Source organism: Marmota monax, unplaced genomic scaffold (genome assembly GCF_021218885.2).
Source record: "Marmota monax isolate L192 unplaced genomic scaffold, Marmota_monax_Labrador192_F-V1.1 WCK01_AAM20220418_F8-fsc00034, whole genome shotgun sequence".
Classification (NCBI taxonomy): domain Eukaryota; kingdom Metazoa; phylum Chordata; class Mammalia; order Rodentia; family Sciuridae; genus Marmota; species Marmota monax.
This window is the reverse complement of record NW_026693934.1, coordinates 3,486,018-3,506,986: the sequence shown is the minus strand read 5'-3', so window position 1 is coordinate 3,506,986 and position 20,969 is coordinate 3,486,018. Positions and strand designations below refer to the sequence as shown.

The 20,969-nt window shown below is 32.5% G+C and overlaps 1 protein-coding gene across 1 annotated transcript in view; it reads right to left on the bottom strand.

The window, feature by feature from the left end:
- Positions 1-5,259: 5,259 nt before the first annotated feature.
- Positions 5,260-20,969, bottom strand: part of Lrp1b (LDL receptor related protein 1B) — a 1,856,415-nt gene continuing 1,840,705 nt past the window's right edge. Inside the window, exons 88-91 of the mRNA XM_058585368.1 lie at positions 14,588-14,678; positions 13,519-13,663; positions 10,567-10,665; positions 5,260-8,886 (exon numbers count right to left, since the gene is read on the bottom strand). Coding sequence (XP_058441351.1) covers positions 8,746-8,886; positions 10,567-10,665; positions 13,519-13,663; positions 14,588-14,678 — 476 coding nt within the window. The 3' untranslated portion in view covers positions 5,260-8,745. The remainder of the gene's footprint in view (positions 8,887-10,566; positions 10,666-13,518; positions 13,664-14,587; positions 14,679-20,969) is intronic.

The following is a 20,969-nucleotide window of genomic DNA, read 5'->3' as shown; positions in this document are numbered from 1 at the left end:
AAAAACTATACCTCTAAGTTGCACATAACATGAGTGCCAGTTGGGTTACTGTAGATGTCTTTGTTCCCCATTTCATTGTCTTCAGATTAAATAATCAATGTCAACTAAAATTAGCTTGAGTGGGGAATTACTGATTAATATGAGGGTGAATATATTCAAGAGTGAACCATGGGGATGTGTAACAAGCATGGAAGAATATAAGGGAAAAATTTGTTTAACATCATTGTGATGGCATTTGAAAATAGTCCTTTTGCCTGAGATGCTGCAGGGAAGAAAAGAAAAGTATATTTAAGGCCAAATACTGGTCTTCAATGATATATGTGCCCTATTGCAAATGGGAATTTGTAGATGCAATTAGTTTTATTGACATAAAAATTGAAAGATTCTCTTTGATTATCCAGGTTATCCTAATAATGTGAGTACTCCAACATAGAGTTTTCTCTGGCAAGAAATAGGGGATGCATCAAAATGGCAAGTTGGGGAAATTGTAGGCTTGGAGAAAATATGAAATACATCTGGGTGGGAGCATTCCATATGCAACACCAGAGAAAGGCCTCTAGGAGTTAAAGTGATCCTCAGATGATAAGGGGGCAGTAAAACACTGTGTCTCTGAATGCCTCCTCTCTGTTCTCACTAACCTAGCCATGTTAAGGGAAGAATAAGGGGAAACATGGGAGGGAAAGTTCAGATACTTATTATCTTAAAGGGCACTGGCTTTCTCTAATGCATACTGGAAATTAGGACAAGTTAGTGTTATCTATAGGAAGCTACTTTCTTGTATGTACGCCAGGACTGTTGTTTCTTCATTGTTGGTCATATAAACTAAGCAAGCTCATGCTGTTGATGTCACCACTTCTACAGCCTAACATAGAAAATCTCTCTTTGAGTGGGAGTGGGTGAAGAACTGATGGTACTAAGGGAAGGATACCTGTCACTTATTCAGCTGACTGCACTAGACATATTGCTGTGAGGGAGAGAAGGCACTATAAGGCAAAGCACTATGAGGAATGGAGGTGCTATCTGTCAGATGGTCACTACTGAACTCTTGTGGACTCATTACTGATCTCTCGTAAGCTTTCCCCAATAAACCATGTATTTCCCATGCTATCACTGGACATTTTCTTTGGCCTTCTTGCAACCTACCACACCATCCTAGCACAACTAGGCTGTAGATGAGACAGCCAGCAAGGAATTGGAAAATTTAGTTCTACAACAGCAAGGAACTGGATTCAGCCATCAATCTGAATAAGCTTGGAAGGGTGTCCATTTCAGAGCTCGGACAGCTGACTTGATTCCAGCTTTGTGCAACCTGGAGCACAGAGTCTCATCAAGCCAATGCAGACTTCTGACTACAGGGCTGTGACTTAATACATATATGCTTTGTTAACTTCTAAATACATGGTAGTTTCTTATAGCAGCAAGAGAAAACTATACAGAGAGAGATGAAGTGCATCTGTTGTTAAGTGTTCTCAAATTGTACTCAGACCTAACAAATTTGTACAGCAAAGCTAGAAAGAGGGGTAGATGTGAGGCAAACAAGAGGTATCTGGTGTACCTTCAAAGGAAAGTATCTTGCAGAAAGAGACAGAGCTGCTAATCTCTGTAGATGAGTTCAAAGTTATAAAATGTGAACTGTAGAGAGAGGAAACAATGCTCTTTGATATTGTGACAAAAGTGTTAATGACAGTTGTGAAAACTAGCCATTTCAAAAATCATCTATCATCTAACAAGAAGCCTATGACTCAGTCATTTTAAGTATTCTCTTAGCTGGTTAGTAAGTTTCAAAAATATTGATGATTTTTTTTAGATGAAACAGCATTAACTAGAAGTCAAACAAAAACCAGGGGGATTTATCAATATTTTTCTCTGCTAAATCTGAATCCTTGCATAATAAGGGAACAATTTGTGTTTCTTCCATACTTTGGTTCCAGATGCAATATCCTGGACCTATCTAAAAACAAGTGTGAGCAGCCATCCTTCTACTTGATAGTCAGCACTTCTTGAGGTGAGTAGAGCACTCACTTGATCCAACCTTGTACTTCCTTCAGAGAATAAGGCTTCCAGAAGAATATGGCAGACATCTGCATGGTTATCAAGGTAAGGAAGTGCTACAGTGGACCTGAAGGGGACTGGTGCTCTACCTGTGTATATGTGAAAGATTATGCCATAATATAGGATCAGACAATTGAAATACAGGAAAGTGTGGATTCAGGAAGAACCCTAGTATTATGGCATACGAAACCAATGGCATTTTATGAAATTATTTCTTTTACTGTTTGATAAAAATGTATATACTTACATGAGAATGAAAATAATTATACTGAGTTCCAGGAGAAATCTATAAGGATATGATAGGGAGGAATGGATTCATATGTCCAAGAAGGTATTAAAGTGGCATTAAATTTACAAAAATTGGGGGAAAATTAATATTGTAAAACCTAATAGTCATGCAGCTCTGGAACTAGAGCATTTTCTCTGTAATTAAGCATAAGTAAACAGAAAAGATGAACACATCCTTTAGACTTTTTTTTTTTAATTTTCCATAAGATAAGGAATGACATCATTTGGTAGACTAAGAGAATTTTTGTGAAGTGAAAACTTTTGAATACTGGTTGGTACAATGAATAGGACATAGGAAACAGATACTATGAAAACCCTAAGGAGAAAATACACTAACTGGGGAAACAAAACAAAACCACATAAATTGAAAAGAAAGTTGTGTAAGATAAGGAAAGACTCCATAAACACTAAATTAAATTTATCTCTGAGAAGCTTTCACATGTGCACACACACTTTTGCACATGTACACATGAAAAAAAAATGATTTAGAGGGAACAGAGTAAACCTGTAACAGAAAAGAAACTTAAAAATATCTAAAGGTGAAAAAAAGAAATAGAAGATAAAAATAATTAAGCTGATATGTGTGATGAAGAAAATTGAAAGATTTAACCTAAGAATGGCAGATTTTTGTTGTTGTTAAAAAAATAATTTGTATCTATGTAATAAAGACAGTTTTGGAGAAAACTAACTTCAGCTGAAAATGGATTATGTATTATAAATTGAAAAAAGTAAAAAATATATATTTATGTCAATATATGTATATGTATGTTTATATGTATATTCACATAAATATATGTACATATATAAATTTTTAATTATAAGCAAGTGTTTGTCTTGTTTTAAGTGTGGGAACATTAAATGATACAGATAATAAAAATCTATTTGGCTTTAAAAAGAGCCTTAAGAACACCGTTTGACTGTAAATAATAGAGCAATATCAACACAATTATGGAGGAAAAAAGTATAGCTCCATAAGTGTTTATTCAGTTGAGTTCACACTCATATTTGAAGGCCTGAGAAAAACATTTGCATATATGTAAAAATTCAGCAAATATATTACAGATAAAGGTTTTTATAAGTATTATTTATGAAATATATCAATAAATTAAGACTTTGATCAAGATAAACAAAATTAACAATGAAGATTCCATACAGAAAAATCAATAATAATTGGATTTTTAAAGAGAAATACTAAATAAAAAAATTGAATATATTCCAAGCAGTTGAGGAAGGGAAGAGAAAGAATACAAAAATAATGCATCTGGAAAAATAGTTTCAAACATAAAATAAAAATGTATTAACACAGACCATGAGGGTGAACTGGGCAAAGGGAATCAAAGTATGTTAAATTTCTTACTTTAGGGTAGAAAGAAAACATTTTCAAATTCTGGATTTTATTATGGGAGTAATATTTTTCTTTTTCATGCATATTTCCTAAGTTCCCTAAAATGAAAATATATTTTGCAGTAATAATTAGCAATACAAGTTTTGATAAAATAGTGTGCTAGTATACTGTCACTTAGGATGAAAGAGGAGATGCAAGAGGGAGATGAAGATTTTCTAATATGGTAAAGTCTACAACATTGTGTAGACTAAAACAATTTGTGCAAAAATGAGAACTTTTGAAAACTAGGGATTCATTTTATTATGGTTAATGGTTATGATATCTGAAATTCTAAGTCAGAGAAGCTAAACATGATTAAATGTTAGATAAAATAGGAAATAAGTGTCATTTTCATAACTAATAGAACAACAAAGCCAGAGCATGTGTGTGTGTTCACATAGATTTCCACAACAGAAAATGACAATTATAAATTGCACAACAGTTACTTTAGTTGAGAATCTTATTGCCGTTATAATCTTCCTAGGTTTTACAATATTCGTTGAAATATGTGAATATTTCATCAGTCAAGTCAATCTAAACTTATATTCTACATATTGTTTTTGAAGTATGTCTGTGAACAGTCTTACAATTTGAACTCCTAAATTGATTTCTAACTATATTTCACAGTTCATTTGGTGTGTGAAAAAATGTTTTCTCACTTATAAATTTTTAGATTACTGACCCTAGTAAGATGTGTATAGTTTTCACTATCAATATTATATTTTTAAAGGCTAGAACAACTATATTATTAGCTTTCGAGGCCACTACTCCATAAATAAACTTGAAAATCTAGTTGTATCAGGAGGCTGATAACTTATGTATTAAAACTGCAGAAGAAATCATGTTGAAAAATTATGTTGGAGTGAACAAATGACTAAAGTATCAGAAATTCCATTGCTTAAGTTCACTGATATCTTACCAATCCCATACTAAAGGAACAGACTCTCCATCAGAGAGAATGAATACATTCTAAGCATAGAATTTATCAAGTAGGCCATCTTTAGTACCAATTTTTCTTTTGATTTTTGATCACTTTGGGTACAAAAATGATGGGATTCACTAGAAACAATTTCTTTTCAGAATAAATTGCAGCCACATAAGTATAGTATCTACTAGAAAAAAAGTTAAATCAAAGAACTCATTTCATCTATTTTTCTTTCTGTAGATCAGATGTATTCATAGCACTGTATAAGGTTCATGTTCCTGGGCCTTTGGAATGACAACATCAAAAATTAGCCGTATATCTAAGTAAAACACCCATCATATATTTTTAATATCTTTTCCTGGACATACTAACTTCCTGGATATGTCTAGTTAGCAACAGATGTAGTAGAAAAATTAAAACATATTGATTTTGACCCTTTGTGTTTTTAATCTCACATTCAAAATACTTGACAGAAATAAAATCTACGCTATATAACTATGTAACCCCATACTTCATAAAGAAGTGCTTTAGTTTATTTTGTGCAAGCTACAATTCAAGCATTCATATTTAAATAATGACTATTGATCTACATTAAATTTAAGAATGTCATCTAGTATTGAGAAAATTGTTGTTAATGAACTAATAAAACTGGAATGGGGCATATGATAAAAAATGCTGTTTTTATACCCCCATGCTCCCTCCCTTTTTATCCAAAAAAATAAAAAAAATAAAGAAACTGTTTTTAAAAACTTAATTAATTATATTTCACTTACTTCTGCCATAATATGCATGTGGTATTAAATTTCTTCATATCTGAGCCATCATAAAAACAGAAAGTAATATTCTTGGAACTTAGGAGTTTAAATTTCAACCTTAAGTATCAACGAAACAAGCATGTGATAAAACACAAACCAAAATACAACATAATTATCAATGACACCAAAATAAAACACATTTACATAAATGAAAATGAGTCAACTTATGCAAAATTTTACAAGTTCCTAAATGCAACTTTTTCCCTTAGTCATGTCTTTTTTTTGTTTACTACATAGGCACTTTACTAATATAAATCTCTATAATTATAATTCATGCATCATCAGCATTAAAGAATTAAAATCGAAACTTGGGAATGCCATGATTTTGTTGATGAGGGGATGTTTTTGACTCAGCTGTTCCAGCTGAGAGTCATTTAACAGTGGGAGACAGAATAGAGATCTAGATTAGCAGTTCTTAACAGAGTAATTTTGTTCCCCAGAAGACATTTGGCAATATCCATAAACATTTTTAGCTGTTGCAACTTTGGGAGAGTGGAGCATGTTACTAACATCTCCTGATTGGGTAGAATGCAGGGATCCAGCTAAATACCTTACCCTATAAAAGACAACAAAGATTTACCTGCTCCTAAATGGCAAGAGGTTGAAAATCTTTGCCTTAGATGAAAAGCCATTTGTGTAAGGAGGAAGCATTAATTTTTATAAAATATCTTCCACCAAATCTTAATGAATCATTTAGAAAGAATTTTGTTGGTGAAAGAGGTTATATACACTTGGATTTTTAGTTTTTCCATGAAATTTTGGAATAGAAAGAGAGCTATAGAAATAGAACACATTTTCAGAAGTTGAAAAAATGTATAAAAGTAGTGTAATAGAAACTGTAGACTCTGATGTGGATTTTCAACCAGCACAGAACACTTCAGCTGATGCGCAAATAATGACCATTAAAATGTAAGGCTCTTGTAGATGAGGCCTGAGGTCTATTGAGCAGGAGCTCATTTGAGTATGGCTTTCACAAGTGCCCTGGTAGAATACCAGTTCATCAATGTGATGCTTCTAGTATTAGCTGCATATGGTAAATAGTTTGACATCATTTTTATAAATATTAACTGTTAAGATAACATTAGGAATCTGTTTCTTTCAAATGGTAATTACATTTGCATTAACACTTTGCTAATACTGAATACCTAGTGCCTTTTCTGTTGTGGTTTGAAAAATGATGTGGTGGAATCAAACTCTGCCTGGAGAATACATTTTTAAGGATATTTTTTTAAAAATTGCCAGGTGTAGTGCTATAGGCCTATAATCCCAACAACTCTGCAGGCAAGACAATCACAAGTTCAAGGCCAGCCTCAGTAAGTAAGCAAACCCCTCAACAACTTAGCAACACTCTGTCTCAAAATTAAAAGACTTGCATGAGCTTAGTGGTTAAGCACTAATGGGTTTAGTCTGCAGTACCCAAAACAAAACCAAACACATGAAAACTACCATGGTCCCTGAAATAATTTTCTAGAAAGATATAAACCACACAACAAAAGGAGTTTCTTATGTTTAAAAACTACCCAACACAAGCACTTAAATATGTAGAATTTCATTTAAATAAGTCAGTCAACAATTTTTTATAAAGTATTTAACACTTCATTGTAGAAACATAGGCAAAATGACTATTATAACCAAAATGAAAAATACTGTTCAATTTAAAAAATGTACTTAAACAAGAACCTGAAAAAGTTTATGATATGCATAACATTGTTCAAGCAAAATTGCACTAGTATTACATAAATCAAGAGTTTATAAAGGCCTCAATATGGCAAAGTTTAGAAATAGGTAGTATGCATGCACATAGTACAACAAAAATCTCCTTATAAAACAGCAGTTTTTTTTAATGCTTGTACAAAGGGATAAAGAGCAACCACAAACATATTTTTCATCTGTTAGGTTAATACATTATGACAGCTAAAAGTCAGTCATGTCTATCAGAGGAACAAAAAGCCCTCCACAACTTGTGAATAAATCTTTTGTGCCTTTAAAGATATTTGTATAAAAATGCTATCTTTTTTTATACACCTTAAATAAATTGTACTTGTTTAATCAAAGTTTGAGAACAAAGAAACAAACAAGTGAATGGGGTCCATGTGTTTTATATAACTAAAAAGAACCCAGATTACCAGAGCAAATAGCAAATAGCATTTATACTCTCCACCTTTGATAATGGGTAGATAATTGTTCTATAACTCGGAAGAATATATTTTCAGTAGGGAAAATAAGGGATTAGTCATACTGTTTCTTGAAAATATTTACCGATTACTCTACACCAAAAGGGCTGTTTTACCTCTTCCTTTTGACTTAGCAAAAGAATGCATCCTCATAATTGAAATTCTGTCTTGTCAATTTGTGTGCTTATCTATTATTCTATAATGTTCAGTGGGGTAAAGGGTGGGTTGGGCCAATCTTCCACAAAATGCACGTGATTGATTGGGAAGAAGCACATAATACATGAGTACCCGATGCCCTGTTGTGCTCTAGGCTGGCTATTCACCTCAGGATTGAGGGAGAACCAAAGGTCTTATCCCATAGCAAGTGTGATCTGTCCACTTCAGGTTATTTTTTTATTATGCTCTACCACCTAAATATAACTATTGTGTACAGGGTGTTCGCATTTAGTATATCACAGAGTCCACTAAATTTTGGAAAATGTAAATCATCTGTTTACATGCAAATTATTAATTATATATATATATATATTTTCAAGTTTTGCCTCATCTACCACTTGGCAATCTAAGGCTAATTTCAAAGCAGGTGACACTGAACTTGTGAGGGTTATATATTTTCAGCAGTATCTGAATCAATCTTCATGGGCACAAAGAAGAGAGTTGTCCATTTAATCATTCTTCCATCAATTTTAACAAAAAAATAAAATGACATTGTATTACAGCTTTCAGACCATATAATGAAAAAGTGCAGAGTTTCTCTTTGTTAATTAAGTAGAACCCAAAAATTTCATATAAAATAGATTGCTCATATTCACACTACAAAGGAATATGTTGTTTTTAATTTTTAACAAATTCAAAGGTGTGTCTTCATCAGCAGCATTGTTGTAAATTGTACTGTAGTGCAGTTCTTTTTCATAAAAATACCATACAAATGGTCAATCAATAGTCATCAGCAAAAAATAAAACCCAAAAAACTCAGAAAACAATTAACCAGGAAAAAGATAAAGGAAGAGGTAATGCTGATGCCAAAACAAGTATAATACTGTTGGAACATACAAAAGTAATCCTTATATTTTATACATTTATACAGCATATAAAAGGTATCACTGATTATGCCACTGTCTCTCTTATACCAATTTCTATTTTCTTTGGAAGCAGTTCTTTTCTTTCATCAACACTTCCTAAGGAATTTCGACAATTTTGCCCATCCATATACAATTTTGCATACACCGGGTTGGAGTAATTAGTAGGCTGAAGAAGAAAAAATAAATATTATTATCAGTATTATTATCAGTTAACAACATCACTTATTTTGTAGTTTGTCAATGGTATAATATCTACATGTGATGCACTCAAGATAGTAAGTAGGACATATTTAAATGAAATTTTAAATTCTGCATAGGTTTTAGTCTGCTTTAGCATGGTATTAGGTAAAAACAAAATTTTATGATTTTCAGGTAACTTGTGAAGCTAACAGGAGCTCTGATGTAAAACAAAAAGCCAGAAGAAATCATAGGGAAAGCTATGCTTACTAGAATTTTATTGTCAAATGGTTAAAATGAATTGTGATGTTTTCAGGCCATATATCCCCTGTGACCTACCACCACTACCACTTATGCATACCCATCAATGGAAACTTAGATGCATAAACAAAAAGTCACCTAATTAGCTGTGTCTATAATTTTTTCAATGTGAATTTAAATCAAGCATATAAAGACAAAAGTAAAGGAATACATCAGTGAACACTTCTTAAAAATGACAATATTCTTGCTTCAAGATCCTATATATATTTATCATTGGGCATGTCTTTGGGTTCATCTAAAGAATTGTGAAGTATGGTTATATTATGTGTTAGATATAAACATTTTGAGATAGAATTTGAAGCATGTAGCAGTGACCTCTTTCAGGTGGAAAACATATTCATCATTCATTGTTTAACAAATTGCAGCTTAATTTAAGAAAATGTTCTGTAGTTTTTGCTTTTATTGTTGTTTTGGTTCTGTCTGGTTTTTCCAAAAGCATACATTAAGCCTTTGTTACAACAAGAAAACATAATTTTTGAGCCATGCAAAGGAGACAAACACCTTAGGTAATGAGAATGAAAAGCAGTTGATGTAAGAGAAGACAGAGAGCATACTCATCCATAGAAATTCTGATATTATGTTTTATTCACTTTTTGGATAAAATGAGCTATGTAATTTTAAAGTAGCTTTCTCTAAAGATATTATCTAATTCAAAAAATAAAAATGATTTCATTAAACCATCTCTGAATTTTCAATATGATGACATATTTGGAACTATATATTTATTTGCACATAAAAGTTACTTATGTTAAGTAAAGCATTCTAATAAAAATGCTTAAAACTGAACAAATTTAAATAATTCAGTTTACAATTCTTGCTAGAGATTCTTTTCTTTTTTCTTCTTTGGTACCGGGTATTGAACTCAGGGCACTTGACCACTGACCCACATCCCCAGCCCTATTTTGTATTTTATTTAGAGACAGGGTCTCACTGAGTTGCTTGGCGCTTCCCTTTTGCTGAGGCTGGCTTTGAACTCATGATACTCCTGCCTCAGCTTCCCAAGCCACTGGGATTATAGGCATATGCCACTGTGCCTGACTAGAGATTCTTTTCTAAGAACAACTAATACTGAAACACTCAAGTTCACTGTAAATGGTCTATAACTCTTTCAAATCCAATAGAAGAGATATTTCTGCTTAAGAACTTGCCTAGAATGATAACATGTTTTATATGTCATCTTGTATAGGCAGGACACATAACATAAACCTCTAATTTTTATGCTGTTTTGGAATCTCTAGTTAATTAAAAACTTAATTAAGGACAAGCTTCTATCCAAGTCAAGTAGTCATTCTGATTGTGAGGGATTCGGTGATGGAATGGATATGGAATAATGAATTTCTTCTCTCACCCCAGCAGTTAGTGGTCCTTTCAAATCAGAGTTTAGGTAGATGGGCGGCGCTGTGTGTGGAAGCTTGAAAGCACTGGGCCCTCCCCCTATATACCTGGCCTGTACATAAACAGAGAATTTTAGTTTCTCATCTAATATCATGGAACCACTTTCCATTGATATAAATCATGTTGAATCAGAAAAATAACATTAAAACCTTTTTAGCCCTGGGTCATGAGCAGTGTTTTCAGGTTAGCTTTCACAGCTTAAGAAAGAAATATTAATCAAATTTTTGCTCTATGGGTAGACATTTTTTATTATGTTCAGTTTACCGACAGACATGGTACTCATGCAGCAATATCCAGATAGTTCTATTGAAACTTATCTTCACCCAGGAAATACCATCTTTGCTAAGAACTCTGAAAAATGCACCAGCCTTTTCCATTTAAAATTCTGACACTAAGAAAAGTTCTGAGTTTTGACAGTTAGCTCATTCTGGACACTCAAATATCTGCTTCTAATTAAAGATTCATCATCAAGCTATATTTTTAAGGGAGAAATTTAAATTTCAAACTTCACACATCAAAACAAACATTTGCAGTTGTAGAAATCTGACTCTAGTCTGAAAGTGGATTAATTAGTAATAAAATAATCTCACTATGTCTACATGCAATGTGATTAACTTTAGATTTTCTTGGGTCTAAGAACAGAATTATATTGTTTCAGTCATATTTATAATATAGTACTTATGGTAATAAAAAACCCTAAAGGGGCATTTTTTTGAATATTCAAATATTAATGAATATGTATTTGTTAACTATCAATCTTAACAATGAATAAGTGGCTCTGGAAAATATTTCAAACATAAAATCAACTAAAAGTTGCCACTTAATTTTTTTTTTCCAGAATAGTTTCATTTAGAAAGTACACAAAACAATTCTAATTGTCTATAGTCTGTAAATTTGAATTTGGATGAATCATACAGAAATTATTTATAATTTTTTTAGAAAAGAAAATTTAATTAAAGATTGAGATGAATTTGGGGGTGAAACCAATAATTATTATTTTTTGGAATCTTCAAATTATTCTGTGGTATAACTTCCATAGTCAGATCTATTTTATTCATTTCAGTTAAGTATTTCAGTTCTTTTGACTAGAAGGCATCACTGAATTGTAAATGTTAAACAGTTTCAAAATAACAAAAATGACATTGTACAAACATTTTCTTTGTAGTTAATTATATCATGCTTATACCAAGCTACTGCAACATAGTGATAATCTATGAAATTTGTTTCATTATTAAGGTTGCTTTGATGTGATCTTTGTTTTTTTATTATTGTCCCTATCTCTTAAGACTGTTCTATAGTTACCTCTTGGATAACAATTCATACTTACATTCAAATATTAGGAGCCAGGTAGACTTAGCCTTCTCTAACAGATTCCATGCAATTTTGGTTAGTCATTCAGCAAATTGGTAAATAAATATTTATTGACTATTAAGTGCTAAGTACATTAAAAATATATTTGAAGGGCACTGAAGCATAGTTTTATTCTCCTAGAGTAAACTTGTAAAAATTTTTAAATGAGATACTAAAAAGCTGTTCTCTTTAAGTATACAGAATTGGATTAATTCTATCACTAGAAATAAAAAATGATGAGGGAAAATGAGAACTCTCCTTCATGAAACAAGTAAAAAGTGTTTTAAATATGTTTAAAGTAAGTCTCTTAACAGTTCATATTATACTTATACTTCATTTATATTCCTAAGAAAAAACCAAAGAATCTCCAGAAGTCTAATTTTTTAATGTCTTTCTTCTTCAGGGACAAATTATCAAATAATAATTTACACAGTATATATAGATTTTAAATTTCAAGTATAGTTACTGGAACTAAGATTATCAGGATCTATTTCAAGAAAAAATCAGATGTAGGAGTTAGTTAATGATAAAATAATTTCTAATTAGGAAAACATCATTATAATGTTCTCTGAGAGTATAAGTTTTAATCATGCAAAAGGATTGACTGATATTAATTAAAATATTTGACCATCAATTTCTGGCTCAGACAATCTTAAGAATTTGGAACCAGATTGAGTATATGAGACCCTATTCCACTATTTTAGGAATAGGTGTCATTACAAGTTTAAACTCATTTGGCTGTAGATTGGTCACTTTGATTATTGGTCACTTTGATTAAAAGTGTATTGTAGACAAAGTCTCTTTAATAAATCAGAAAATAAGTAAATATTTAATAAATAAATAAATAGACTAATAAAATTAACTCTAACATTAGCAAAATGGTTTAAAGAGTTTAACAAAGTAAATATTCTAAAATTGTCATTCAAAATATTCAGATCATTTAGTGAATCAAATCTTTGCAAATTTATCTGGATAATTGTATCAAGTGAGCTTATGGAAAGTAATAAGAAGTAACAGAAACCTTAAATAAATTATGAATGTTTAAGGTATATGTATTGATGATATGTTTCAAATCAATAGGGATAAGATAGCAGATAGAGAAGTATTTTTCAAAAGTGATTGGATTAGAAAGAAATTAAGGGACACAGCTTAGTGGTTCTCCAGTGATGCACTGTTGGAGATGAAATACTTGTTTTAACAATGAAGCATTATATTCTTTTTCTATTGAAAACAAGTTAGCCAACAGTTTACACTAATTTTTTATGTATATTTAGACATGCTAACACATCAGCATATTTCATTAAGATAATATTTTAAATGAATTGCACATCTTTATAAACTGAGTGAATAATTCTGTTCATTTTAATGTTAACTTGCATTCCTCAAGTGAACGCAGATCATACTGTACTTTTTAAAAAGAGGCTATCTCATTCAATGAATCATAAAATCTGTTATGACAATTTTAGATTTAAAAAAGATGAAATTCAAGACCATATAACATAGCTTTGATTCAAGAAAATTCATGCTCACTGTCCATTATTTTAAGCTATATTACCTTTGTTGGATCAATCATAAAGCCAGGATCTAAAAGACCTCCATCGTTGTGGTCATGATCCACCTCATACATGTTATAAGATGGATTGCCAATTTCTACATTTATTCCTCCATTGATAATGGGTTGTCTTCTAATTGTTTTTGTCCTAGAATATGTGAACATTAACATACGTGTGAATTATATAAATACCACAACTCAAGGTACATGAAATGATCATATTTATACATTTACTTATTTTAATTAAACTGATAGGACATTTATAAATTAAATGCATTTGAAATAAATTGAGTGATATTTGTCAAGTCTCTAACTATCAAAAAACTCACACTTTGATTAATCATTTTCCAATCACTTTGACTTAATAAAAACATACTGGAAATAAGTTTCTCCTAAACAGCTAATGCCAATTTTTTCCCTTCAATCTGAAAACTATCCCTAAGAAAACATTGATGAAACTTTTGAAATAGAGTATTTTAATCCCAAAATTATATGATAGAATCCTAACAACTCAAAAAAAAAAAAAATGACTCACCAGCTCTCAGTTCCTAGATTAAACCCCGCAGATAGCTCATTCCTCCTGGCTCTGTATAACAGCACTTTCATGTCATTTGAAATAATAATACTTCCAGCCAAAAATAAACTAAATAAATGCACTCTGTTAATGAAATCCACAATTTATGACATACATATTTGCTATAATTCTGTTGACATTACTAGTCATACACAGTAATATAATAAAATATACTTCAGAAGCCCCTGCTGTTTTAGGGAAAGAATACTGAAATTTAAGGAGTATGACCTCTTGTTATTTTTGTTAGAATGGCTCCATTTATATATTCTATCAACATAATATGAGGGAAGATTTGAGTAAATTACAATCATGTAAAATAGAGGGTTAATAGGATTTGTAAAATATAGGAAATTGTAGTTGGAATAACTAAATCATGTTATAAGAAATTTTAAATATATATATATATATATATATATATATATATATATATATATATATATCTGCAACTTTTTTGCATGATTTATTCATTGAATATTAATCTAGAACACTGAATCTTACCTTCTTTTTCTCTTACAAAGAACTAAACCAATTACTAAGGTGGTTATCAAAGTCACCAAAAGGACAAGCGGCACAATGATGGCAATGCTTCCTGGAAAATAAATGAAAGAATAGATAAATAATTAAGTAAAATGAAGAAAGACTGACATAACGAAGCACTTTACTATGCCAAAACATTTTGTTATTGATATACTAAAAATAAAGATCGACCCAGATTTGTATTCTAAGTTCATCATTATGTGGCTAACATATTGCTTTCCTATCAAACACATAGTTTTCTGGGAATATTTCTTTAGATGCCTTTCATTTATATATTGCCTTTAAATACTTGGAGATTAGAGATGGTGACTTCTCTGACAGCCTGGGTTTACTGATTCCCACCACACACATTTACTTGCAATAATGCAAGGACATGCTTGTAACTACTTATAAATCAAATGTGACTGAATACACATTTACACAATTGCACTGGTCACATTCCCATCCTTAGTTTTGTTCTCATAGCTATAAATAATTTCTGACTTTGAGTACAAGTGGAAAGTTTAATATTAGCCTGAAAAAGAAAAGGGAAAGTAAAGGTTGGATTTGGATGGACCTGGGCTTAAGTATCAGTTTTGCAAATTGTTGGAAAAAAGGCCTTGGGTTAGATTTTTATACTCTTCATGGCTCCTGTTTTTCACCAATAAACCAGGGACAAAAAGACCCATAGGAAGGGCTGTTTGATTTTTAAAAAGAGTATGGGAGGCAGAGGATTCTCTTAAGTTCCAGTTGCTGAATAGTTTCATCAAAACACATTTTGTGGTTTTGTTGCTGATGTCAATTTTCCCATTCTTTTCCTGTATATAAGAATAGTTTTAGTCTTTATCAGTACTAAAACGTATCTTCAAATGCTTGCCTTAGTTTATGCAGCTGAACTGAAGGTAAAAAGACAACTGGAAAAACCTTTACTTGTCTTCCTAGGTTGGAAATAAGGGTGAACTATTATTATTGTTGTTGTTATTATTATTTTAGTCAGATATGTTAGTAGACAACCATATCTCTTAATGGGTGTTACCAGAAGGAGGATCCACTCACAGTAATGTGTCATTTATGTCATGAAGAAAACTGAATGCAAGAGTTGCTTAATGACAGAAATATTAAATAGTTCCATTAGTAACTACATTTTTAGTAGACAAATATTTATTCCCATGGAAAAAAAGGGTTTTCATAAACATTGGGCTGATTCAGTCAAGTCATATTAATCAGTGGTTCACCTAAGTAATAAAGAAATCCAACAAAAAATAAAATTTAATATAGAAATCTGGAATGGCTGAGAAATGGAACATTAAGAATTATTATTAAGAATCTATTAAGTACATGAATTTTTCTCTGCAAACGCATGTACATGTAAAAGCACTGAGTAGAAGTTAATGGCTATATTATGAATAATAAACAGCCACTTAAGGACTTTCATATAGAAGTATAGTTGTGTTTTAATAGTTCTAGTAAGAGATGACCTGGATGAGATAATCCATGCTGAGTCACTTTCTAAAAAACAAAAGTCTTAATTAAGGAAATTTCATATATAAGACAATTTTATATGTTGAAACAAGCAATTACTTGCCTAAAATAACCAAATAACAAGCTCTTGCATATAAGAAAAAATATGAGTCAGTTCTTTAACTGTTTTTTCATGTTACCAGAACTATACAACATAGTGAGTTTGATATTATAATACTGCTTGGGTTTTGGGAAAGTGAACTTCATACGAATATGTAATTTATTAGCAATTAATGAAAGCAGAGAATCTGGCACCTTTGATAGTAATTAACATTTGTTCACAAATTTTAAATATCAAAGAACAGCTTGATTTCTTCATAAGCTATGACTTCAACTGATTGATCGTGACTGTATAAATATCTTCACTTCATTATTTATTCTTTTTTACTAAAATTTGTATAATTGGTAGATGTGAAATATCTACCAATATTGGTTCTAAGCTATATAAATTTTCTTTTCCCCTATTGAAGTGATAAATAATTTAGAAAATTAGATTTTTCTTTTCCCATGTATTTACTGTCATTCCTATAAGGTAGAAAGCTATTAATTATGCAGCTAAAAACCAAAGGATTTCTCTTTTATTTTTCCCACCACTGATGGCAGTTGTGATCCCATATATTACAGCTGTAAACAGCTAGATTTCTGATAAGGTTTATGTAACCAATCAAGGTAACTGCACTTATGCTTAGTGCCAACAATAAATAATGCAAGGTATCAATTTGCAAATTTTTTCTTGTAAAATATTTTATATTGATGGAAACAACTAGAAAATACAGACATTTAAAAAAATCATAAATGTGTATTTTTCCAAGTAGCATATCTAGCCATAAATGTAAATATTGTATTATTAACAAAATCTATCCAGGTCTATTGCAAATGATTTTTAGCAGTACATTATTGATGGATGATTACAAATTGATTAAAAACAAATGTATGGACTGTACTTGTTAAGAGTAGAGGAACTGGCTCAGTAACTTTTTCATGTAAAATAAAATGAGAATTCCTTTGCAACATGGTTCTGAAGCCTCAATGTGCATCATGTTTTCATTCAAAGCATGAACCACATTACCATGTTGCTATGGAGGAAAGTTTCCTTCCTGGGAGAGGTGGATAACAGACTGGAGCCAGGCTACTTCTGTTCAAAGCCTATTAGAAACATAAACTTGAGCAATTACTTATCTTTGTCTCAGATTACTCAGCCATAAAATGGATGTCATCAACAATATTTCAAAATGGTATAAATAGGATTATGTCAATAATAGAAAGTACTACATACATTCATAATGAATAATTTAAAATGTATATTTCCCATAGTACCCTGTTCATGCCTCTATTTTATGTTTTTCACAATTTTGTATATGTGTGTGTATGCACATTTAATATTTTTAATTGTATATGGACACAATACCTTTATTTTATTTATTTATTTTTATGTGGTGCTGAGGTTCGAACCCAGTGCCTCATACATGCTAGGCAAGTGCTCTATCACTGAGCTAAAACTTCAGTCTGGTATTGGTATATTTTAAGCTCTTTGAGGGCATGGTCAGTTTGCTTCTCTTTGTTCTGCAGATCACACAGTTCTAAGTATGTCCTAGGATCTATGTATTTGATTTTCATTTAGTAAATTTATCTTAAGTGCTTGTTATGGCCCATACACTAATGTGTATTCTCCTTTCTCAGAAGATACAAATGAACTTCCTTTTATACTGCTTTATGTTTATCATGGGATGACAAACAAATAGATTTATTCCACACCAGAAATACTACTCTATGGAAGCTAAGCACTGCCCGGGGACCTTAAAGGATGTACACCAATATGATCTGGATGTAGGCGAACAGTGTGTCTGTGAGACCTGAGGGAAGAGTCCTCTTCAGTTTCCTGAAGACAGTACAAAACCTGGGGGATTAACATTAATGAGGAACAAATAGGCTGGTATGTAGAATGCATAGTGCTGGAGAATAGGCGGAGGATACTGCATAGTGGGGGTAGAGAAAACTAGGTGAGGCTGTGAAGAATGGTAAGCCACATAAATGAGCTGGTCATGTGTACTTCTAGAAAAAAAACATTCTGCTCACCTCAATCTTCTCTTGCCAGGCTTGATCTTTGCTATATTTGTTTGTTTCCTTCACAATTGTTTATTCATTTGTACATTCTCTTATTTGCTTCCTCACTTTATTGCTCTCTATCCCACTAGAATCTCCTCTTCATGAGAAAAGGCCTCATCTGCCTTTTGCAATCATCTATCTCTGGGGTCAAGTATAGTTCTTGGCACTTGGAAGAAATTTGATAAACATCTGCTTTGGGAGAATTAGGGCAAAAGCATTGTTGTGTTGCTTTTTCAGTTCAATCCTTTTATTTGCTAATTTGTGGTTCCTGATGTCATACCGACAGTGTATTTTTCCTTATTGAAACATGGTAGTGTAGAAGGGATAAAGACGAAGAAAGAAAAGAGAAACAATGACTCCCTGACAGGTATCACATCTCTACTATAAACTACAGCATCTCTACAGTACTGGCCCATAGAATGTTGAGTATATTTTTATCTTCTTTAATTTTAGAAGATACCAGAAGTGGCACAATTCAAACTTTGAGCATCCGGTCTCTGAAAACTTTATGTGAATTTCAAATAGGGGTATGTAATGAATATTTTATCAAACTTGAGTTTAGAACTCTTCAAAGTATCTTCAGAAGAGTCAAACTAGCTTTTTCAAGTAGAACCTAAGCACAAAGCCCTGGGATAATAATCTGCCTAATTACACAGGCTGATTTTCAGATACTTTAAACATCAAGGGCCAGAAAACACCTGTACCACTACTCCAAGATAATTAAGAAAACTGTGCATGAATTAGAAAGGTAAATCTTCATGCTAATTGACAGTAGTTGGGAGGACAAAGGCAGCATATTCTTGACTATGCTGAGGTCCAATGATTATGAGACATTCAACTTAAATGGAAATGGAGATTTTTAAACACAGTCTTAAAATATAAATCTTTCTTTCTTTTTTCTTTTTTTTATTGGTTGTTCAAAACATTACAAAGCTCTTGACATATCATATTTCATACATTTGATTCAAGTGGGTTTTGAACTCCCAATTTTACCCCAAATACAGATTGCAGAATCACGTCGGTTACACATCTACATTTTTACATAATGCCCTATTAGTAACTGTTGTATTCTGCTACCTTTCCTATCCTCTACTATCTCCCCTCCCCTCCCCTCCCATCTTCTCTCTCTACCCCATCTACTGTAATTCATTTCTCTCCTTGTTTATTTTCCCATTCCCCTCACAACCTCTTATATGTAATTTTGTATAACAATGAGGATCTCCCTCCATTACCATGCAATTTCCCTTTTCTCTCCCTTTCCCTCCCACCTCATGTATCTGTTTAATGTTAATCTTTTCTTCCTGCTCTTCCTCCCTGCGTTATTCTTAGTTGCTCTCATTATATCAAAGAAGACATTTGGTATTTGTTTTTTAGGGATTGGCTAGCTTCACTAAGCATAATCTGCTCTAGTGCCATCCATTTCCCTGCAAATTCCATGATTTTGTCATTTTTAGTCTGTATAATACTCCATCGTGTATAAATGCCACATTTTTTTTTATCCATTCATCTATTGAAGGGCATCTGGGTTGGTTCCACAGTCTAGCGATTGTGAATTGTGCTGCTATGAACATCAATGTAGCAGTATCCCTGTAGTACGCTCTTTTAAGGTCTTCAGGGAATAGTCCGAGAAGGGCAATAGCTGGGTCAAATGGTGGTTCCATTCCCAGCTTTCCCAGGAATCTCCATACTGCTTTCCAAATTGGCCGCACCAGTTTGCAGTCCCACCAGCAATGTACAAGAGTATCCTTTTCCCCACATCCTCTCCAGCACTTGTTGTTGTTTGACTTCATAATGGCTGCCAATCTTACTGGAGTGAGATGGTATCTTAGGGTGGTTTTGATTTGCATTTCTCTGACTGCTAGTGATGGTGAGCATTTTTTCATGTACTTGTTGATTGATTGTATGTCTATAAATCTTTCTTATTGACTTGATTTCCTATGACTTATGCTCATGTTTGAGGAATGTTTTGCAACCATTCAAAATAACTGATCTCACCTGAGAGAATACAAGTAAATCTCATACTATAACAAGGATTAGTTTATCTATTTCCTCCTTTTAAGTCTATTAAGGCAAATGTCTTTAAGCAAAAAATGTCTGATGATAACACCTTCAAACAGAGTCATTATCTGATCAACTTTGTTCTAGTCTGTGATAATTTGACATTTGCGTAGCTAATAGCCCTTTCAATGTGCATTGATACTTCCATTAAATTTAATGACTTTAAATCAGTGACGGAAGAAAGAGCCACAGAATCTTTGGGAACAAGGTTACAACTGCTTGCAAATCCTCCCATTTGTTATCCTTTATTTAAGAACTGTTGCCTGTAATAAGGGTGGTTCTTGCCCATCATTGGAGACATGATTCCCCAATAAAACATCTGAAGCATCCTTCTTTGAACCATTTTCCATACAACTCTCCCTTTGAGGATGGACCTTATATTAAATTTGAAAATTCACTTATAGGAGCTTACACCGAGCACGGAGCGGCCGAGTGCTGGCTCCCGGAACCTTCCCGGAACCGCCCTGGCTCAGGGCTGCGGAGCCTGCGGAGGCTGCTTCTTGGACCCTGCTACTATCAGAGCATACACCAAGCACTAAGCGGCCGAATTCCGGCTCCCGGAACTGAGCCCGCGGGGACTGCTTCTTGGAGCTTACACTTATAGAAGCTTACACCGAGCACGGAGCGGCCGAGTTCCAGCTCCCGGAACTTCCCTGGACCGGGGCTAGGAGCCCGCGGA